The 17,090-nt window shown below is 42.5% G+C and overlaps 1 protein-coding gene across 1 annotated transcript; it reads left to right on the top strand.

The window, feature by feature from the left end:
* Window positions 1–4,818: 4,818 nt before the first annotated feature.
* Window positions 4,819–8,293, top strand: TMEM174 (transmembrane protein 174). Its single transcript, XM_069002164.1, has 2 exons — window positions 4,819–6,765; window positions 7,699–8,293. Exons 1-2 carry the CDS (start codon window positions 6,134–6,136, stop codon window positions 7,799–7,801), a joined length of 735 nt encoding a protein of 244 aa, XP_068858265.1. The 5' UTR covers window positions 4,819–6,133; the 3' UTR covers window positions 7,802–8,293.
* The last annotated feature ends 8,797 nt before the right edge of the window (window positions 8,294–17,090 follow it).

The following is a 17,090-nucleotide window of genomic DNA, read 5'->3' as shown; positions in this document are numbered from 1 at the left end:
CTATCTCTGGTCCTTATGTAAGTATAATCCCCATGAAAATCAGTTTTAGCTGCAGTTAAGAGCCTGAAGGGAGCCCTGAGGATAGTTAATAGGCTAACAGTTTAACTGTGGTAATGACTGGTTTCAGGGGGATTATTCTGCTGTTTTATATCATCATTCGTGGATTATACAGGAAGTGCTTATTGTGTGAGAGTGAGTGCCACAAAGAAATGGTATCTTTGAGGTGCAGACATTACTTATCAGCAGATGCAGGAGAGGCGGTTTCATGGAAACCCATGCAGCAGATGTTTTTAACTGACACAGGACTTGACAGACCCTTCAGAAATACAACCCTCGCCTCTGCCATCCTGCTGCCACCCCAGAGTACTGGTAGTGCCCTGCCTGAAGGTTCTAGTTCTGTTTTGTGTTTGTTTGCGCCTGTTCCCAAACTGAAGGATTAGCTTGTAGTAGGTAAAGATAATTAGGAGGAACTGAGTTGCTGCTGATCTTTGACATTTTATGACTTGCTCTGAATGCTGTTTGAGAAAAACAGACCTGATTCTGTGCCCATAACTAGAAGTGGCAGAGCTACTCTTTGGGCTTGGTTCAGCCTGGTGAACTTGCCAGCATTAAAACTTTTTACAAGAGCTCACTGTCTTGTTCAGCTGAGTCTCTGAACACCTGTGTGCTTTGGGCCTTCAGTTAAAACTCAGCTTGTCATCTACCATGCTGAATTTCAGACAACTTGGCTGTAACAGAATGCCAAACTATGAATTAAGAACTTAAATTCCCTCCTGTGCCTAGGGAAAGGTGATTGCCATGTGTCACCTTTCTATGAATGTGCTTCTCACCTGCTGAGTGCTTTAGAGAGATATTCAGGAGCTCCTGCATTTGCCATTTATTTTCAGTTCCGTGTCATTCCCTCAGTCGTGCTAGGACAGCTCTTTGTGCAGCCACACAAAAACAAACCAGCCAGCGAGGGAGGTATATTTAGCCAGCAATAGAGCTAGAGGCTTATGCATGCAGAGTAATGAGCAAACACAGCACAGAGGGGGATTTAGTATGTGGGAGCTGATTAAACTGTCATGACTCAGCCGTGGGAAATGTCTATATGAAGAAAGGGAATCCACAAAAGCCAGTAGGCATTTTGTCCTCCGTTTTCTGAAACATTTTTTACCTAGTGAGATTTTCAAGGATGTTGGTCCTTGTACGCAATCTTCAATACAAACTATAGTTTGCCATGTTCATGATTATTTTTTTAGCTTTTGCCTCTACTATTTAAACAGTGGGGCCCACTGCCATGCATGATTCATGCATAAAAAGCTTTGCACATGTCTAAGGAGCCTGTTACACTCTCAATTTATCCTTCTATTACGTAACAAGAACAGAAGCTGGGGTATTTTACCTGAAAGATCCCATGCAACGAAGGCCCATATTAGCTTTATGCTGTTGTCTGGAACACTCATTTTTTGAAAAGGCTAAATATCAAAAAGTGTTTAAACAAATCTGGAAATATTTCACCATCTTTAAAAAAAAAAAGCAGTTGCATCTGGTGGCAAACTGCAGAAGTATTAACCTTTTCTGCTGCCTGCAATTTGCTCAGTTGATTGTTCCCAAGATGTACCCAAGAGACCAGGCAAATCAAGCAGATATGTTGACTCATCTGAGTCCTCTGTAACAGAGACATAATCTTGTTTTCCTTTAAGGTTATTGTGTTTTGATCATCTACTGCTGCGTCTTCGGTGTGGATCACTTTACTTCTAAAAAAGTAGTCTTCGCAGAAACCATGGTTCAGAAAGTTGCTGACCTGACTTCAGACTCAGCACCTGAGTTTCCTGGGAATGATAGGTGTTACCTCTGAAAACAAGGAGTGAAAACAGAATTTACGTCTGTATATTTTGCAAAGATGCTTAGGAAATAGATTGGTTTACAGCTGTATTAGCATCTTGTGTTTTTTACTTAGAAAATCATTACTTGCAAACTCAGTGGATGTGCTGGATGCATCTCCATAGACTGCTCAGTGCTGAAGGAGTTAACATAGCCAGTGCCTACAGTATTTGCCTACTGTGTTGTTGAATCTGTGGCAGCAAGGTCAGAAGAGGTGAGTAAGAGGCTAGCAGGTCTGCCTTCACCACCGAAGGCTACCACTGGGTGAAGGGCAATAGAAGGAGGAATTTTTGATGTGGGGAGTAGGAGTGAAATGTCTGTATTAGAAAGGAAGCAACACCTTGTAAAACTATAAAAGTAGCTTAAAATAATACAGAATAGCATTTTTATTGAGGAAGTGAGATACTTTACTGTCCCACTAATGGTGCTATAACCCACTTTCTGCCCTAAGGTTGGCTTAAGTGTTTGACATACAAATGCTAGGAGCAAATCAAGTTGGTTACTGATTCACACGTACTTAAACAGGCAAAGTGGGAGGTAAGGGTTGCCTGCCCTGTCTAAATGAAGTTAAGGTCTGTCTTCCTTGCTGCCTGCACTGACGTTGCGCTGCTTCTAACTGCAACAGTGCAATCCTTTGGATATGAGAGGGATTGACAAAATATAAATGAATGCCTTTTCTCTAGGAAAAGTCTTCCTGCATCACCAGCAGCTAAAAAAATGAACGGGTAACCTATCTGAAAAACTAAGATTGCACAGATCTTTGCAATGTTGCTATGTTTTTGGGATAACAGCACTTGCTGGATTGAACCCACCCCATCTTTGCCCTTTGTGGTTTGTGTTGCTGTATCCATTTATCCCTTTGCCGTCCTATCTTCAGAGTCATAGCTTGTAGGACCAATACCTCCACATTGCTGCAGTGAACATGCCAGACTTCATCTAGATCAGTGCTCCTCTCTCTATCACACATGCACGCATCTGAACAATTAGGCATGGAAAAACCTTCATTTTGGTGTGCCTGCTCACAAGAAAACATTCCCTGGAGCATATAAAGCCACCTTGCTGGTAAATGCAGTTGTGGGCAGCAGGCTGAACCTGCTCCTCACAATTTATTTATGCTTTGAGGCTGGCAGTGCAGTAGTTCAGGGGTGAAAGACCCACTCGCAGTGGTTCTTCATGTACTGCTCTTACACACGTAATTCATGTTTTCCACTAAAGATGTCATGTGCAGTTACCTTTCTCTTGGAAAAGTCCCACTAAGTCAAATCATTGGCTCCCTAATCTCCGTACAGTTGAATGTTTCATTATGGAGTGGTAATTTGTACTTACTCATTTTAAAGCTAGTCAGTGTGCAATACCATGTGTTGTGCAGCTTCTTTTGCGTGTTCTTTGACTAAGTCCCTGCTTATGTTACTGGCTTGTAAGAAAATAAAACCTTACTACAACAGGCTGATAATGTGAAAAACTATGTAGAAATAGGTAACATGAGGAGAGGAAAAAAGGGTGAAGTGATGGCCTGTCAGTGTTCACTAGGATGACTCTTGAAACAGGTTAGAGAATTGAGGGGGTGCAGAGCACCTGCTTCCAGCAGCAAGCGCTGCAGGAGAAGTCTGCATTGGTAATAGAAAATTAGGTGGAGGAACAGAAAGCAAAGCGGTGCTTGTGTCCAAAGGTAAATTCTGAAGCAGATGAGAACAAAACTGTAGTGAGATCTGAAAACAGCACTCATTCTGAAAAACCTTACTCTGACCAATTTTCCTTGGTTTCACAAAACTCTTTTGCTTAGGAGTCATACCAGGTAAAAGGGATGTATTTAGTAAATCAGCATGTTAAGGTGAGTCCCCAGAACATACATTTATTAGCAAAGAAAAGCACTGGTCTTAAAAAAATCAGTGTGACCCAGTAATCTCTTAGGACCTTGACAGCTGCCTGACTGCAGCATTACCATTCTCTGGGCAAATAATTGGAGAAATATGGGGAGGCATAGAGGAAACTGTCTTACAAAGAGGGGACAGTTTACAGGGAAAGGAGTAATTTTAATGCAGATCCTAGCACACCAAATGGAGAGTGTTTTCCATGCAGTTCAAGTGGCATATAGCTTTGGAAAGAAAAAAAGAAGCCTATGTTCTCCAGCTCTACTATGCACTTGCTAAACAATCATGAAGTCATGTCCTAGACCAGAGGCAAAGAGACAGCCGTGGGATGACACAACACCCAACTTGGAAAATTCTGATTCCAGACAGGATCTAAGGACTATTCCATAGGATTGAGGAAGTGCACTGGCATGATCCCATTGCAAATAGCAGTTGCAGAGTTCTTGAATGAATGAAAGAAGCAAGATGACACTACATCTGTATAAACTATTAGCTAGACCGCTCTTATAATATAGTGCTGCTTTTAAAAGGATGTTGGAAAGCCTGAAAGATTCAGCAGTGGCAAGAATGATTCATGGTATGGAAAAACCTGAGTTGTAAAGAGCAGTAACAGTTCATTCCATTAAGTTTAACAAATGTAAGGTTGAAGATGACTTAGACTTTGGCTATAATTACCAGTAGAAGGACAGTTTATCTAGTATTTCAGCACTTTCTAGTTTAGTTGTCATCATACAAAACCACTGCATTGCAAGACTGATCTCTTTGCTCAAGAGGTGCAGAGAATCCTGACCAGACTTAGTGTTGTGGGATAGGCTGATCTTGAGTGTATTTGTCAGAAAATTTGTTGACACCATGGGTAATAGGACCAACTTAATAATGCTGAGTTTGGAAACTTCACAGCTGTTTTTTTAAGGAATCCAGCACTAATATTCTTCGAGGTCTATGTGCTAAAAAATGAGAAAGACATCTGCAATTGCATTCAGCTTCAGTTCTGAAGGTGCCAAATTTGGTGAGTAGCCCTTTCCAGAAGAGAGCTGTTGTCACACAACAGCTTGTTTGTTGTCTTGTTTGTGTTTTGTGAATGCACAGTGGACTAAAGGCACTTTTACTGACTTTGAAGAAGCAGTCTGAAAGAATAATTTTCTAGTTCTAGAGCTATTTTTAATCTTATAAATCTCAGGATAAGCTTGCTTCCCCAGAGCTGCTGGTAGCAGGAAATAGCATTATGTGTTCTACTGCCTGAGTAGTAATCAATGTCCTGTGTATAGCACCCTGCCATGCTAGTCAAAACAGACAGAGTACTTGGATGATTTTTCATCTAAGGAGATTTTTCTTCCTTAAGGAATTGTACAAAGACATTCTACCAGAACATTCCAACAGCACTTACTTTAGTCTGAAACTGTTAGGAAACAGAAAATCTCAAAATTCAATGATCTATCTGTTTAGTGTATGAGACAGAAGTTCAGCAGAACAATTCACTGTGATATGAAGAAATATCCTAGGTACTTTTGAGTACAGGATAAGATTCCCCACTCTGTCAAGCTTAGCATTACAGGAGATGCTTTCTCATTCCTACAGTGATGTGCTGTTCAGGGTATTTGGGCATTATTCTGTATAAACCTTAAAGAAGGTGTGGAAATCCCACAACAAAAAATGTCCACAATTAAGGGGAACTTACAGGGTAATTATGCTACCTTCAACCAGCTGGAAAGCTTTGGCTGGCCTGAAATAATGTTTCTCCCACAGCCAACAGCTCTCCCAGGCTGTTGCCACTTACCCTCCTGCTCGCCTAGTGGTTGTCCCAGAAAAATATAAGAAAGTCTACTTTGATATTTTTTTAAACCATGAACTGCAAAATGAGCTGCAACAGACGTCCAGGCATGACTATATGTCACACTTCAGAGCATGAAAAAGCATTCCTACCAATGGCCATGTGGAATTTTCCTGCAGAAAATGGAGCAGGAAGTGGAGAGCAAGGATCTCCTCACTGCTGTTGACTAAACATGTGCTGTCCATATGCTGGATGCGTCAGCTAGCTGGGACCAAGGAAAAGCTGTGATAGCTCCAGCTTGCTTTTTCTTCTATCCAGAATGGGCACAGTATCATGGGTGCTAAATTAAAGAAGAAGAAACACAAAGAAACAGGCAGCCATGCAGGGGTGAAGCCATTTTGGAAGTGATGGTGGTAATTCAAGAAATCTTTGGTGATGGCTTCAGGCTTCACTTCCCAGACCTTTATTCTTCCAAGCAAAGTTTATTCTTTCACATGATGGACTCTGTTAACCATACACATGCAAAGTTCTTGTATAACTAACCTGAACCTTCAACTTTAAATGCTCTGCCAAGTCCTTTACAAGCCCTCTTTCTCTTGAGGGAGAAGATACATTATACTCAGTAATGGAGCAAAACAACAACAATGTAGAAGATTTCTCCTTGAATGTCTTTTCTGTCACTCCTTGTCAGCCAAACAGATCTGATGCCCTGGTGTCAGATGGGGATAAAGCTGGCACAACCCTGCTCTTTTCAGGTGTGTTTTTGGGACTGGTGGGGATCACTTTCACTGTGATGGGATGGATAAAATATGATGGCATTACTCACCTGGAGTGGACTCAGTTACTAGGGCCTATTCTGCTGTCTGTTGGAGTGACTTTTATTCTGATTGCTGTTTGTAAATTTAACATGCTTACGTGCAAGCCCTGTAAAGAAAGAGAGGAAAATACATCGGAACTTGACCAGACTGCAAGCGGACAGTCCTTTGTCTTCACTGGCATTAACCAGCCTATAACTTTCCATGGTGCCACAGTGGTGCAGTACATCCCTCCACCCTACCCGTCCCAGGAAGGCGCTGCTGTGAGTCCCAGCTACCTTCACCCAGCGCTCAGCTGCTGCAGTGCTGTTCCCCCCAGCACCTCGCCGGTTCTCAGCCCGGGTTCTCCTCACTTCTGTCCTGCCTACACCCTGGATAACCTGGCTTTTACTGGAGATGAGAACTACACTACTTACGCTTCAGAGAACACCAGGAATCAGAGGTACATCTTCTGAATAGTGTGCTTGGACACAGGGTTCTGAATGTTTTAAGTACTATGCGTGGTTTCGTAGGAAGCTACAGCTAGTTCAGGGTATTATCCTTCCTCAGACTTCTTTTTGTTTTTGTTAGGAATTTTTCTTGCATGAGGAAACATACTTTTCCTGTAAAGTGATTTTATACAATTTAAATTTAAATTCACTTAAAAATGCCTTTCAATTTTCAGTCAACTAAATGTCTTTTAAGATATATATGCTCCTGTATGTGGTGGTGTTTTTATGCTTATCTTACTTACCACCTTTAGTCTATTATGTGTACAGCCAGAGGCTTCCACTAAAATCACAACACATGAGTCAGCACACAAACAGCATTTCTGCAACAATGCAAGAATCAGTCTGGTACCAGATGCTCTCGCTCCTGAATACGCCTGGTCACAGCATGTTCCTCTCCCACTGTAACAGCCTTCCAGCCCTTCCACTTTTCATATTTTTGAGGCGTAAACAAGATTGCTGATGTTGCACAGCAGTTTGTAGCTGCTCAAATTGTATACAAAATAATTTTATATAGTTCTTTCCTCTAGGAAAAATATTGTAATTATAGGAATTACTCTTAATTATATCCTTTCTACAGCACAAGTCACTGTTAGTTCATTTATCAAAGTCTGCTTGAAAAACTGCTGACTGACCCATTGTCCTCAGCAATATGGGTGACAGGCATAGGGAGGGTGAAGACAAAGGTCACTTCCTGACACTTTTAAACTTCATGGAAAAAACACAGAAAACAGCTGAATCTCAGTAGAACTTCATCTCTTAGCATTTTCTCAAGAAGCCAGGGAGTACTTTGCCCAGATAAGGCTGGGAAGATGAAGCACTGATATTACTTGCATGTTCTGTGTTTGGTAAATTCTTTTTGCATCTGCTCCTCTTCCTCTTTTCAGGTCAGAAGACAGTTCTGATGAGCCAGAAGGACTGCTGGAAGACTATGCCTGTACTAACTTGTCCCCTCCACGTTATGAGGAAATATACCCTCTGTCTTCATAAAATCATCACAGACAAGAGACAACAATCCTAAGAGATGCCAACAAGAATCCAAAAAAAATCTTTTCCTTAAATGCTTGTGTGATAAGACAATGTGAGCAAGATCTTGATATTGACACACAGTTCAGTATCACTGAAGATATTTAACTGATCCCTTCCTTCTTCTCTGTCAAAGTTCATTAGCTCTTTGTGATGCAACTTAATAGCAGAGCTATTAATTATTTAATAGCAAAACTATTAATAGCAAAACCATTAAACTAAACAATCTAAATCCATATTAGGATTCCCCAACAAGAAGCTTAATTTTCAGACTTGCTGAAACCAGTGTGAACTGTGAATGCACAAGATGTTTGTGGAAGATCATGATTGCTCCTGGACATTCAGCATCTTTAGAGAACACTTGATTTTCTCTTGATGTATTTTCATTCTTAATTGCTTGGGAAACTTCAAAAGTGCTCAAGTGTCTGATCCATGAAAGTGCATATTATGTCTTAATTTTGTCTGATTCTTTAGACTAGCTTACTCATTAATAAGTCCAGTCTACATATTAGACTTCTTCTGCTTGGTTTACCTGTACAACTCAGTCCTGTTCCACAACCCTGTCCTGTAGACATTCTTTGGAGCATCCTGCTTGAGCCAGAGCATCTCAGAACAGAGAAAACAAATAGTGACTTCTGCCCACTTTTACACAGATCTCGAAGAGATCCTGCATGCATCAAATTCAGTTAGTTCCCTTCCCCACCTGATGGGAGGTCTCCCACCAGTAGTCTAATAACTACTAGGTTAATGTCACGACAGAAAATGGCATCTTTCTGAAGCCTCTGCAGAGGTGTGTGATCCTACCACTGTTGAGGACTTTGACAATCACAGCTGCTGCACCCCCACTCTGTGGGAGAGCTGTGATGGAACATCTGTGAGGTCCTTTCTTATTTGAATGTGGGTCTTAGGCACACAACCCAGGCTGCAGGTTGCCCCCAGTGTGGGCTATAGTGAATGCTCTTGCTCAAGTTCAGGTTGGTTCCATGCATTGAATCCACAACAACTTGAGATTAGCTTATTTGATTAGAGAATGGTGTTGCTGAACACTAAGACTGTGGGTTTGATTCCTATATGGGCTATTCACTTAAGATTTGGGCTTGATGATCCTTGTGGGCCCCTTTCAATTAACAATATTCTGTGATTCTGTGAAATGTATTTACAGCTGTATTTAACAAAGGATGAGCTCTGAAATTTTGCCGTTCAGAATGAAGATCCAAAAAAGCTTTCCTCGGGAGCCTTTTAAACCCCAGAGCAATGACAATGCCTTAAGTCCCTACATTTTCATTTTATTTTTCCACATATATTTCAGATTTTGTTTTTGAATGTGCCTAGAAGTGCGTCAGAGCTGGACAAGCTAGTATATCATTATGATGATCCCATGTCTTGGTTCGAGACAAAATAGGAGGAAACGTCCAAAATTAATGTGTCCTCTAATAGAAGGCAGGTTTCAGCAGCCCCTACCCACCAGGTTCAGAAAGAAATTTCTTGGAGGAAAGTGAAAAAAACCTGTTTATTTAACAAGCAAAGTCAATGCAGGAACAAAATGAATAATGTTAGATAATGAACCTTTTTGTTGTGGAGAAAACATGGTAAATTCAGAGTCCTTTCTGTAGGTGTGGCTCTGCTCTCTCCAGAGCTGGGGTGCTGCGTGGGCCCTTCTAGGCCGCAGTGTGGGGCCTCCTGGTGGTGATGTTCCAGACTGGAGCTGGACAGTCCCAGGAAAACTCCTTGCTTCAGCTAACAAACAAGAAACTAGCTAAAAAGCAAGAGAATGCATCTCTCTGCCCTGCTGCAGAGCTGAGAGCTGGGGAGAGAGCGAGCGAGTTATCTGTGTTTTGAATACAGGCCGCCTTCCCCCCTCTCTCTCAGATCTACCTTAAAGGTGCAACCCGACAATAGGGAATACAGTATCATAGTCACCCCAGGACACCCTATTAGGTTTGCCTATCTCCCTCAGAGGGGTCAAACCAAAAGCCGATCTCAGCTCTCACCTGCTGGAGTGGGCACCACAAAAAATGTCCAAAGTAACCAAGCGGTGCACTGCTACTGTGCCTGCAGGTCAGCTTTCTGGCCTGGCACAGCACAGCTCAAACCAGGTGTCCATTATGGAGGGCATCAGCTTTCTCTTACTTTGAACACAGCTGTCTTGGCTCTTGCCAGATTCCATCCATTTGTGATTGATCCCATATCTGGGCACTGGAGAAGCTTGGCATTTGAGCACAGACGGTTGCACACCAACCTGATGTACCTGACAGCTGGAAGTCTCAGAGCTTCTTTGCAGCTCCTTTTGCAATTAGGAGACATAGCTCTGGATGGAGATGTGCATTCAGAACACTGCCCAGCTGCATGGACCTTGCAGGTGCACACCTCCCTGTCCTGTATACTTAGAAGTTGCAAGAAATAAAGCATTTGTGGGGAGCACAAAAAAACCACTGTGCTCCGCAGTGATGGACAAGACATTGACAGTGGTCGTATTTGGGACACATCATTTAAATAGACTCAAAACTGGATTAGCAACTGCAGCAGCAGCTACTCAACATTGACTGCCAACTTTGTGTGAGGTTTTTCTTGTTAGAGAAATATGGGACACACTATTTTTCAGCAGTGATAGCCGGGTGTTAGCAGGTAGTTGGAGAAGGGGAGGCACGTGTAGTTGGAGAAGGAGAGACATGCTGTGTTCAGCATGACCTCTATGGGATTGAGTGAGAGAACAGAAGATCTAAAAATAAGTGCAAGTTTCTCTTATGGAAGTGTCTTTCTCCTTTTCTGGAATTTACACAGAGGTGAACTCATCCTCCCTCCACAGCAGGAAACTGGAAGGTCCCAAATCCCCAGTTAGTTCCACATGGACAGAGCCCTGCACTTAGCACTTAGTTCTGCTGACTCCAGCAAGCACTGCAGTAGCACAGGGGTCAGGCTTGATGGATCCAGTTGCAGGACTGGGGTCAAAATTTCTGCCCAGTCACCCTCCCCCACAACAAGAAAATTCCTTCAGTCAGACACCACAGATTTTTCCTGCTGCTCTTTCCTCCTGCCTTCCCCTACCCCCCCAACATAAATTTCATGAGGTAATCATATCTTTATTTTTATTACATCAAATCATACAGAGTAAATATAAGAAAACCCAGAAGGTTGCACTGTGGACTCCATATTGATTTAAAGTTTACTTCTAGCAACACTATATTCATTGAAAATAATTCAAAGAGCCCTGGGTTTCTCTTTAAAGAGAAGATTGAATATTAAGTTTAAATAGCGACATATTGAAATGATCTTGACTCGTCAGATGAATTCTGTCTGAATTCTGTGGGAGTCTTTTCATGCTCAACAGATATTTGAGAAACTCCAGGGTGATGACATTTCCCTGCTGTACTGAGTGCTGATCATCAATTTTAAGAACAGAGAGAAGTTCTGTAAAGGCTTTTTCTTCCTTCTCTTCCTTCCACCTTCTACTTTCATCCTTTTTTTTTCTGTTTTAACAGTCTTTTTAACTTTAGGGTTTGGGGGCTTGTTGGGGGGTATGTGTGTTTTCTTTGTTTGTAGGATTTGGGGGCTGGGTTTTTTGTTTTTTACTGGGATGTAACCATCACGTGAATTCACTTCTTAGCCCTATGATTTCTTTCTGCCCTATGATGAGTGAAAGAACAAACCTTTTTGGGTGAGTCTTCAACCAAGGTGAATTGTCACAGCCTTAGATTATACTGGTGTAACTCCAAAGCACCTGGAAGACTGTATTTGAGATTTTTCTCAATCCATTTTTGGTTTAAGCTGGTGCTCTTTAAGCAAAATTGCACTCTTCCACATTGCCTGCAATGCTAATGCAGACCTGCAGAATGCTGGGGTTTTAATAGTTTAAGGTGTCTTGCATTCTAGTCATAGTGACAGAATGCCGTATGTATTTTCAGCTATGTAACCCTGCATGCGTTCTTGGGATTTTTCCTAACATAACTCTATTTATAAGATTTTGATCATAAACTGGTTAACATATGAAATCAGTAGAGCCATGTCTCTTGATATGAAACTGTGCACGATCTATTCATTTCAGTAAAAACTCTGCGCAGAGCTTTTCTAAGATCGAGCAGCTATTTCCAGATACTGAATGTCACATGCTGCAGCGTGCAAATTTCTTCTCAGATTAAATCCAAAATCTGCTTTTTAACACCGGCGCTGCCGTATCTGCGAGTGAGTACGGGAGTACACCAGGCACGGTTCTGTTTGCTGTCCTTCAGCAGCACTTCCCACAGCAGCCGAATTTCACCAGCTGTTCCCGTTCCTGACTCGGGTACTCCTGCGCGAGTGATGCTCCCCAGCGCAGACCACGCACGGGCGGGGGCGCTGAAGCCCTTCGAAGAGCTATTTTTAAATTGAATCGGGATTTAGGAAATCTGGGTCTCCGAGAAAAAAAATAAACCTGTAAGTAGGGCTCGTTCCTCTCCAGAGAGCCGTAGTGACGCACACGGCAGGCCTCAGCGCGGCGGCCCCTCCCCGCGGGGAGGATGCTGCGGCTTCCATCCCGCGTGGAGCCCGAGCCCCCGCTCCCGCGGGGCCGTGTCCCAGCTGGACCGCGGCCGAGGGACTCCCCGCGGGCCGGAGCGGTGAGTGCCCGGCTGTCTCGCCACGCCGGCAGCGCCAGAGGGCCCCGGGGCCGCCCGGGCGCAGCCGCGGCCGCGGAGATGCTGTGCCGGCGCGGCAGCTCCGCAGGCGCCGCCGGTGCCTGCTCTGCTCACCCGCCCGAGTTAAAACTGTGTGGGTGTAAGGAGATCTGTTCCCCCACTGACTCGACGGGTGTCAGAAGTGCAGAGCCGACACTTTGTAAGCGGCCCCTCGTTGTGAGACACCCGGCGTTTGAGCCCGGGGAGCCCAAGCTTTTGTCCTTTGCTACGAATACTAGAGATGAAAAATATCCTGTGCTCTCTCACAACCAAGGGTTGGCTTATTCAAGAAAAAAATACTAATGGTGAAAGACCCAGTGAAATCGCCAAAGAACATTGTACCCGTCCCCACTCTCACAGCAGGAGTGGAGACATCTGGAAGGACGGCACAGTGCACTCCCATGCACCCCCATCTCCTCCTCCTCACCGCTGTGACCTAATGGGACAGGCTTCTGTCTGCATGAAGGAGCAGGGGGGAGTCCAAGGGTCATTTGCGAAGAACTAGGGCATGCTGTTTGTATACAGCACCTACGATAGTCTGTGCCTGCTGCAAGTATCGTTATTGGCTCCACTTTAGCTGTCAGGGTGAATAGACATCAACAGGACATGCTGAACATCGCTGTTGCTGCTCCATCCCCAGTGTGAATCAGTGTGTTTGTCAGAGAAGCATACAGCAGAGCCAGGTGGGGGATCTCCTGGGCTGTGCCTGCATTAGCTGAGCAGCACTGCTCAGCGGAAGCGGATCTGAAAGGGAAACAGCAGGTGCAGAGAACCCAGTGTCCACATGCACTGCATGTTGGAGAGGTTTATATCAGACTTACTCCTGTGGACTGGATGCTGATTAGCAGTTGAAATACACCTTGATCTCCTATGGTGTGTTTTTTGGTACAGCTTCATCCAACAGAAATTATTCATCGCACACCTGTGATGTGATGAAAAGCCTCATAGAGCAGGTGGGGAGTGTAGGGAGTCTCTTCAAAAACACCTCATTTAGAGACACTTGTTGCCCTTCAGACGTGGAATGACTTGCAGCAGCTGCAGGAGTTGCATGTGGTACAGCAAAGAGACTTTTCTCACCTTCCTGACTGCAGTGAGCTCATGGGGGAGCTTTTCCCAGTACTGATGGAGGTTACTTTGAGAGATCTCACAGCATAGTGTTGACATCTCCAAAGGTACATGTAGTCTAATTTTGATATGTAGCAGGCTTGTGCTTTCCTGAACAATAATTGCAAAGTGATGAAGAAGTTTTCCCACAGGGAAGAGGAAAAATTGCTCCCTAGCTCTTGTGGTCTTGCACCTCATTCCTTATGTGATAACAGCACAGGGTCAAGGGTAAATCAGTAATGGCATGATTGTTTGTATCTGTGTCATGTGTGGCATCTCTAATGAACAATTGATTATATCTACACACGCTATTTAGCAAACACCATGAGAGATGCTCTAGCAGAATAGCTCTTGTACTTTTATAAAATCCTAGGATGAGATTATTGCTCTCCTATTTGGGTTATATTGTGTCAGATTTAATTTTGTTTATTTGTTTATTTTTGCAGATGAATCGTCACTCTGTCACTCTATATGTAAGACGCTGTGCTTGCTTCTTAGGGAACAGGGCATGCTATTAACAGCCCTGGGTAGATGACCCGATAATTTCATGTTTTGCATAACTGCAGCGTCCTCTTTACTTACAGTTCAGCGAGTCTGCTCAAGAGCTGAGCTCTAAGGTAAAGCTTCATGCTCTGTCAGCTGAAGACATATGTAAAGAAATACAGAACAATAAAGCAGTCCAAATACATGACTTCCAACACAAACTAACAGTCAAACCTAAAACAAAGAGGTGTACATTTTAAACTTCTAACCATGAAACTGGTGGTAGCTTCTATGTTAATGGGCACTACTTGAGGTACCCTTCTTGTTTTTCTGCTGCTCTACAACCCAAACCCAGCCAGAAACAGTCAACACTGGCATTCAAGGGGGCATTGACTTGTCACATTGCCTTTTGTCCCCAGGCACCTGCCACACATCCCTGTGGTCAGCTGACAGAGCTTTGCCTCACACAGAGGCCTGGCACAAGCTGGCAGTTTGAGAAGGCTGTGATTTGCACCTCTTTGCTATTTTTGTTTGTCACCATTTGTTTTTCACCATTTAACAGGCCACCTTCTGCATTTATGCAGAGCAGGACAGCAGTTACCACAGCACAATCATGAAAAGAGTTTCATTATCTTTTTCGAAATACACATGCATTACATAACCATTCAGCCTGACTCTGCTTATACCCTCTTAAGAGAGGGAAGAAAATAAACTAAGACTTCACCAAAAATTAATCTCTTCTGAACTGCAGAGGTGCTGTAGGATTTTTTTGCCACAAAACAGAAGTTCCCTGCAAAATCTTTCATGAAAATGTACAGAAGGAGACACATTATAGTGAATATACATATATAATCCATCAATACAGTGGTCTTATTAATCCTGATAAAATATTAAGAGAAAATAAATATTATTTTTACTGTATCGGTTCGAATAAGATATTGTTGTTGCTGTTGTTGTTGTTGTTGTTGTTGTTGTTGTTGTTGTTATTATTATTATTATTATTATTATTATATTCCACTTCCCCAGATTTTGCCCTCAAATCAGAGGCATTTGAGTGTTTTGCAGTGTGCCAACATGGCACTATTGTAGAATTTTCTATGTTTCTATGTTCTTTTTCAGACAGACAGGTGGTTTATCCTCCTGCCCTCCATGCTGACTGAACAGGGACTGATCAGCCCACCTATAGACAGCACTGTGCTGCCACAGGAACAAACACAGATACACATGAACCCAGCACACACACGCACAGAGTAGAATGACTTGTTTAAAAATCACCTTCTGTAAGGCTGTGTCAGTGGGAACTGGACTAATGTGCCAGTTGATGAGAGACTGCAGCACTGGGAGCATCAAAGTGGAAAAGATTTGCACGGCTCCTGCTGTGGTAGGCAACTGCACAAGCCCTTTCATAAATTGTTCAAGCCCTACGTTAGTATTAGTTAGGATTTGGCCTAGCTTTTAATGGAAGGGAGGGAAAACTCAAGAAGAGAAAGAAAGACTCAACATGGCAGAAAAGAGAAAACCAGGTAATGGTTAGGAGGGAAAATATAATCTCCTTTTACACATTATGATACCTGTTTTAATGCCTTTGCCTTCTCAGTCCATGCTCTGCATGTTGCTCTTGACTGTTAATCAAAATCAAGCAACAAATGTGTTAATCTTTGATGTTTACTTAGCCAAACAGAGACCGAGAGGTGGTGACCCACAGGGTAGCATTACTGAGTTGGTTGTTTTTACATTACATGTTCAAGTATTTTATGTTACCTTCCTGTTATTTTCACAAAAAACAACCTCTCCTCCATCTGTTTAGGAAAAAAAAAAATCCAAATGAGCTGCAAAACTATGCTCCTGCTTCCAAACAAGTAGTGAAACCTTAATGTGAATAAACATGCCATCATAATCAAAGCTGTGTTTGTGAGCTAACTGGATAATAATTCACTTGTAATATCATCAGAGCAGAATGAACATCAGTGTAAGTGTTGTTGGTGCAGGTGTAACTTAATGAGTTCAGGCTCATTTTATCTGGCACTTAGTTGCTTATATTGGTGTTGGGAGCATTAGGTCCCCCAATTTTTCATAATGAGCAACACCATTAAACTGTCACAGAGCAACATAAATCAGAGATTTTCCTTAGACCCCATAAAACAACTAACGAAATTGTTATGGTTGCCAGATTCATCATGTGCTTTTATACATCCAGCAAACAGTACTGACTATAACGCTTTCCCTCTGGCTATTATTTTTGCTATTGTTTCAATAGTGTATGAAAATCGATGCGAAAATATAAGATAAGTAGGCTAGCCTGAAGAACTCACTGTCAAAGACATAGAGGTGATAGCAGGTTCCTGAACACAGCACAGGATCTCTGCTTGTATTCTTCTCCGCTGCACTGGACACATATTTTAGTCAAGTTAAATACACAAGCAATGAGGCCACAAGAAAGTGTGTGATTGCAGAGTCGTGTCACGAGCCCATTTAGAACGTCTTGGGTTGTACAATTGCATGTAATTCGTAATCACATGGGGACATGCCTAAAATGCTCACATCTTGATTTAGCCTATTGACACAAGTCTGTATTAAGTCACTGAAGGCTGGAAATACTAGGAAAAGGTATCCATTGGTATTTTTCAGAAGTTGATGTTACTGTTTGTTGTTCATTATCAGAGGATAAATTATGTTCATTCCTCGTTTAATTGGAGTCATAATACATTTAATAATAATATATATAAAGTATTTCATAACTTGTATCTTGCAGTTGAATTTTACATCTTCTGTTTACTAAAGAGACACCTAATCCTAATTTGACACCCTTCAACAGCAGAATATTATGTTACCCAGCTCTCTTCCTTCTGACCATGGTGAGAGTAAACTTTGCCTGACCTGCCACAGAAAACTGAGAGAAATCCATCTATTTCAAAAGTGACAAATTACACACTGCTTTTTGTGTTCATACATGAGTATGTTTTTTCAGCCTTCTATAGAAACTTCTAAGATGTCCATTATCTGCAAAATTGGAATAA

Source organism: Aphelocoma coerulescens, assembly GCF_041296385.1.
Source record: "Aphelocoma coerulescens isolate FSJ_1873_10779 chromosome Z unlocalized genomic scaffold, UR_Acoe_1.0 ChrZ, whole genome shotgun sequence".
Classification (NCBI taxonomy): domain Eukaryota; kingdom Metazoa; phylum Chordata; class Aves; order Passeriformes; family Corvidae; genus Aphelocoma; species Aphelocoma coerulescens.
This window is presented reverse-complemented; position numbering and strand designations above follow the sequence as displayed.

Excerpts from the sequence above, each read along its gene's own strand:
- TMEM174 (XM_069002164.1), top strand. The coding sequence starts at position 6,134 with ATGGAGCAAAACAACAACAATGTAGAAGATTTCTCCTTGAATGTCTTT. Across the intron at positions 6,766-7,698 it reads GAGAACACCAGGAATCAGAG|GTCAGAAGACAGTTCTGATG; the intron begins GTACATCTTCTG and ends TCCTCTTTTCAG.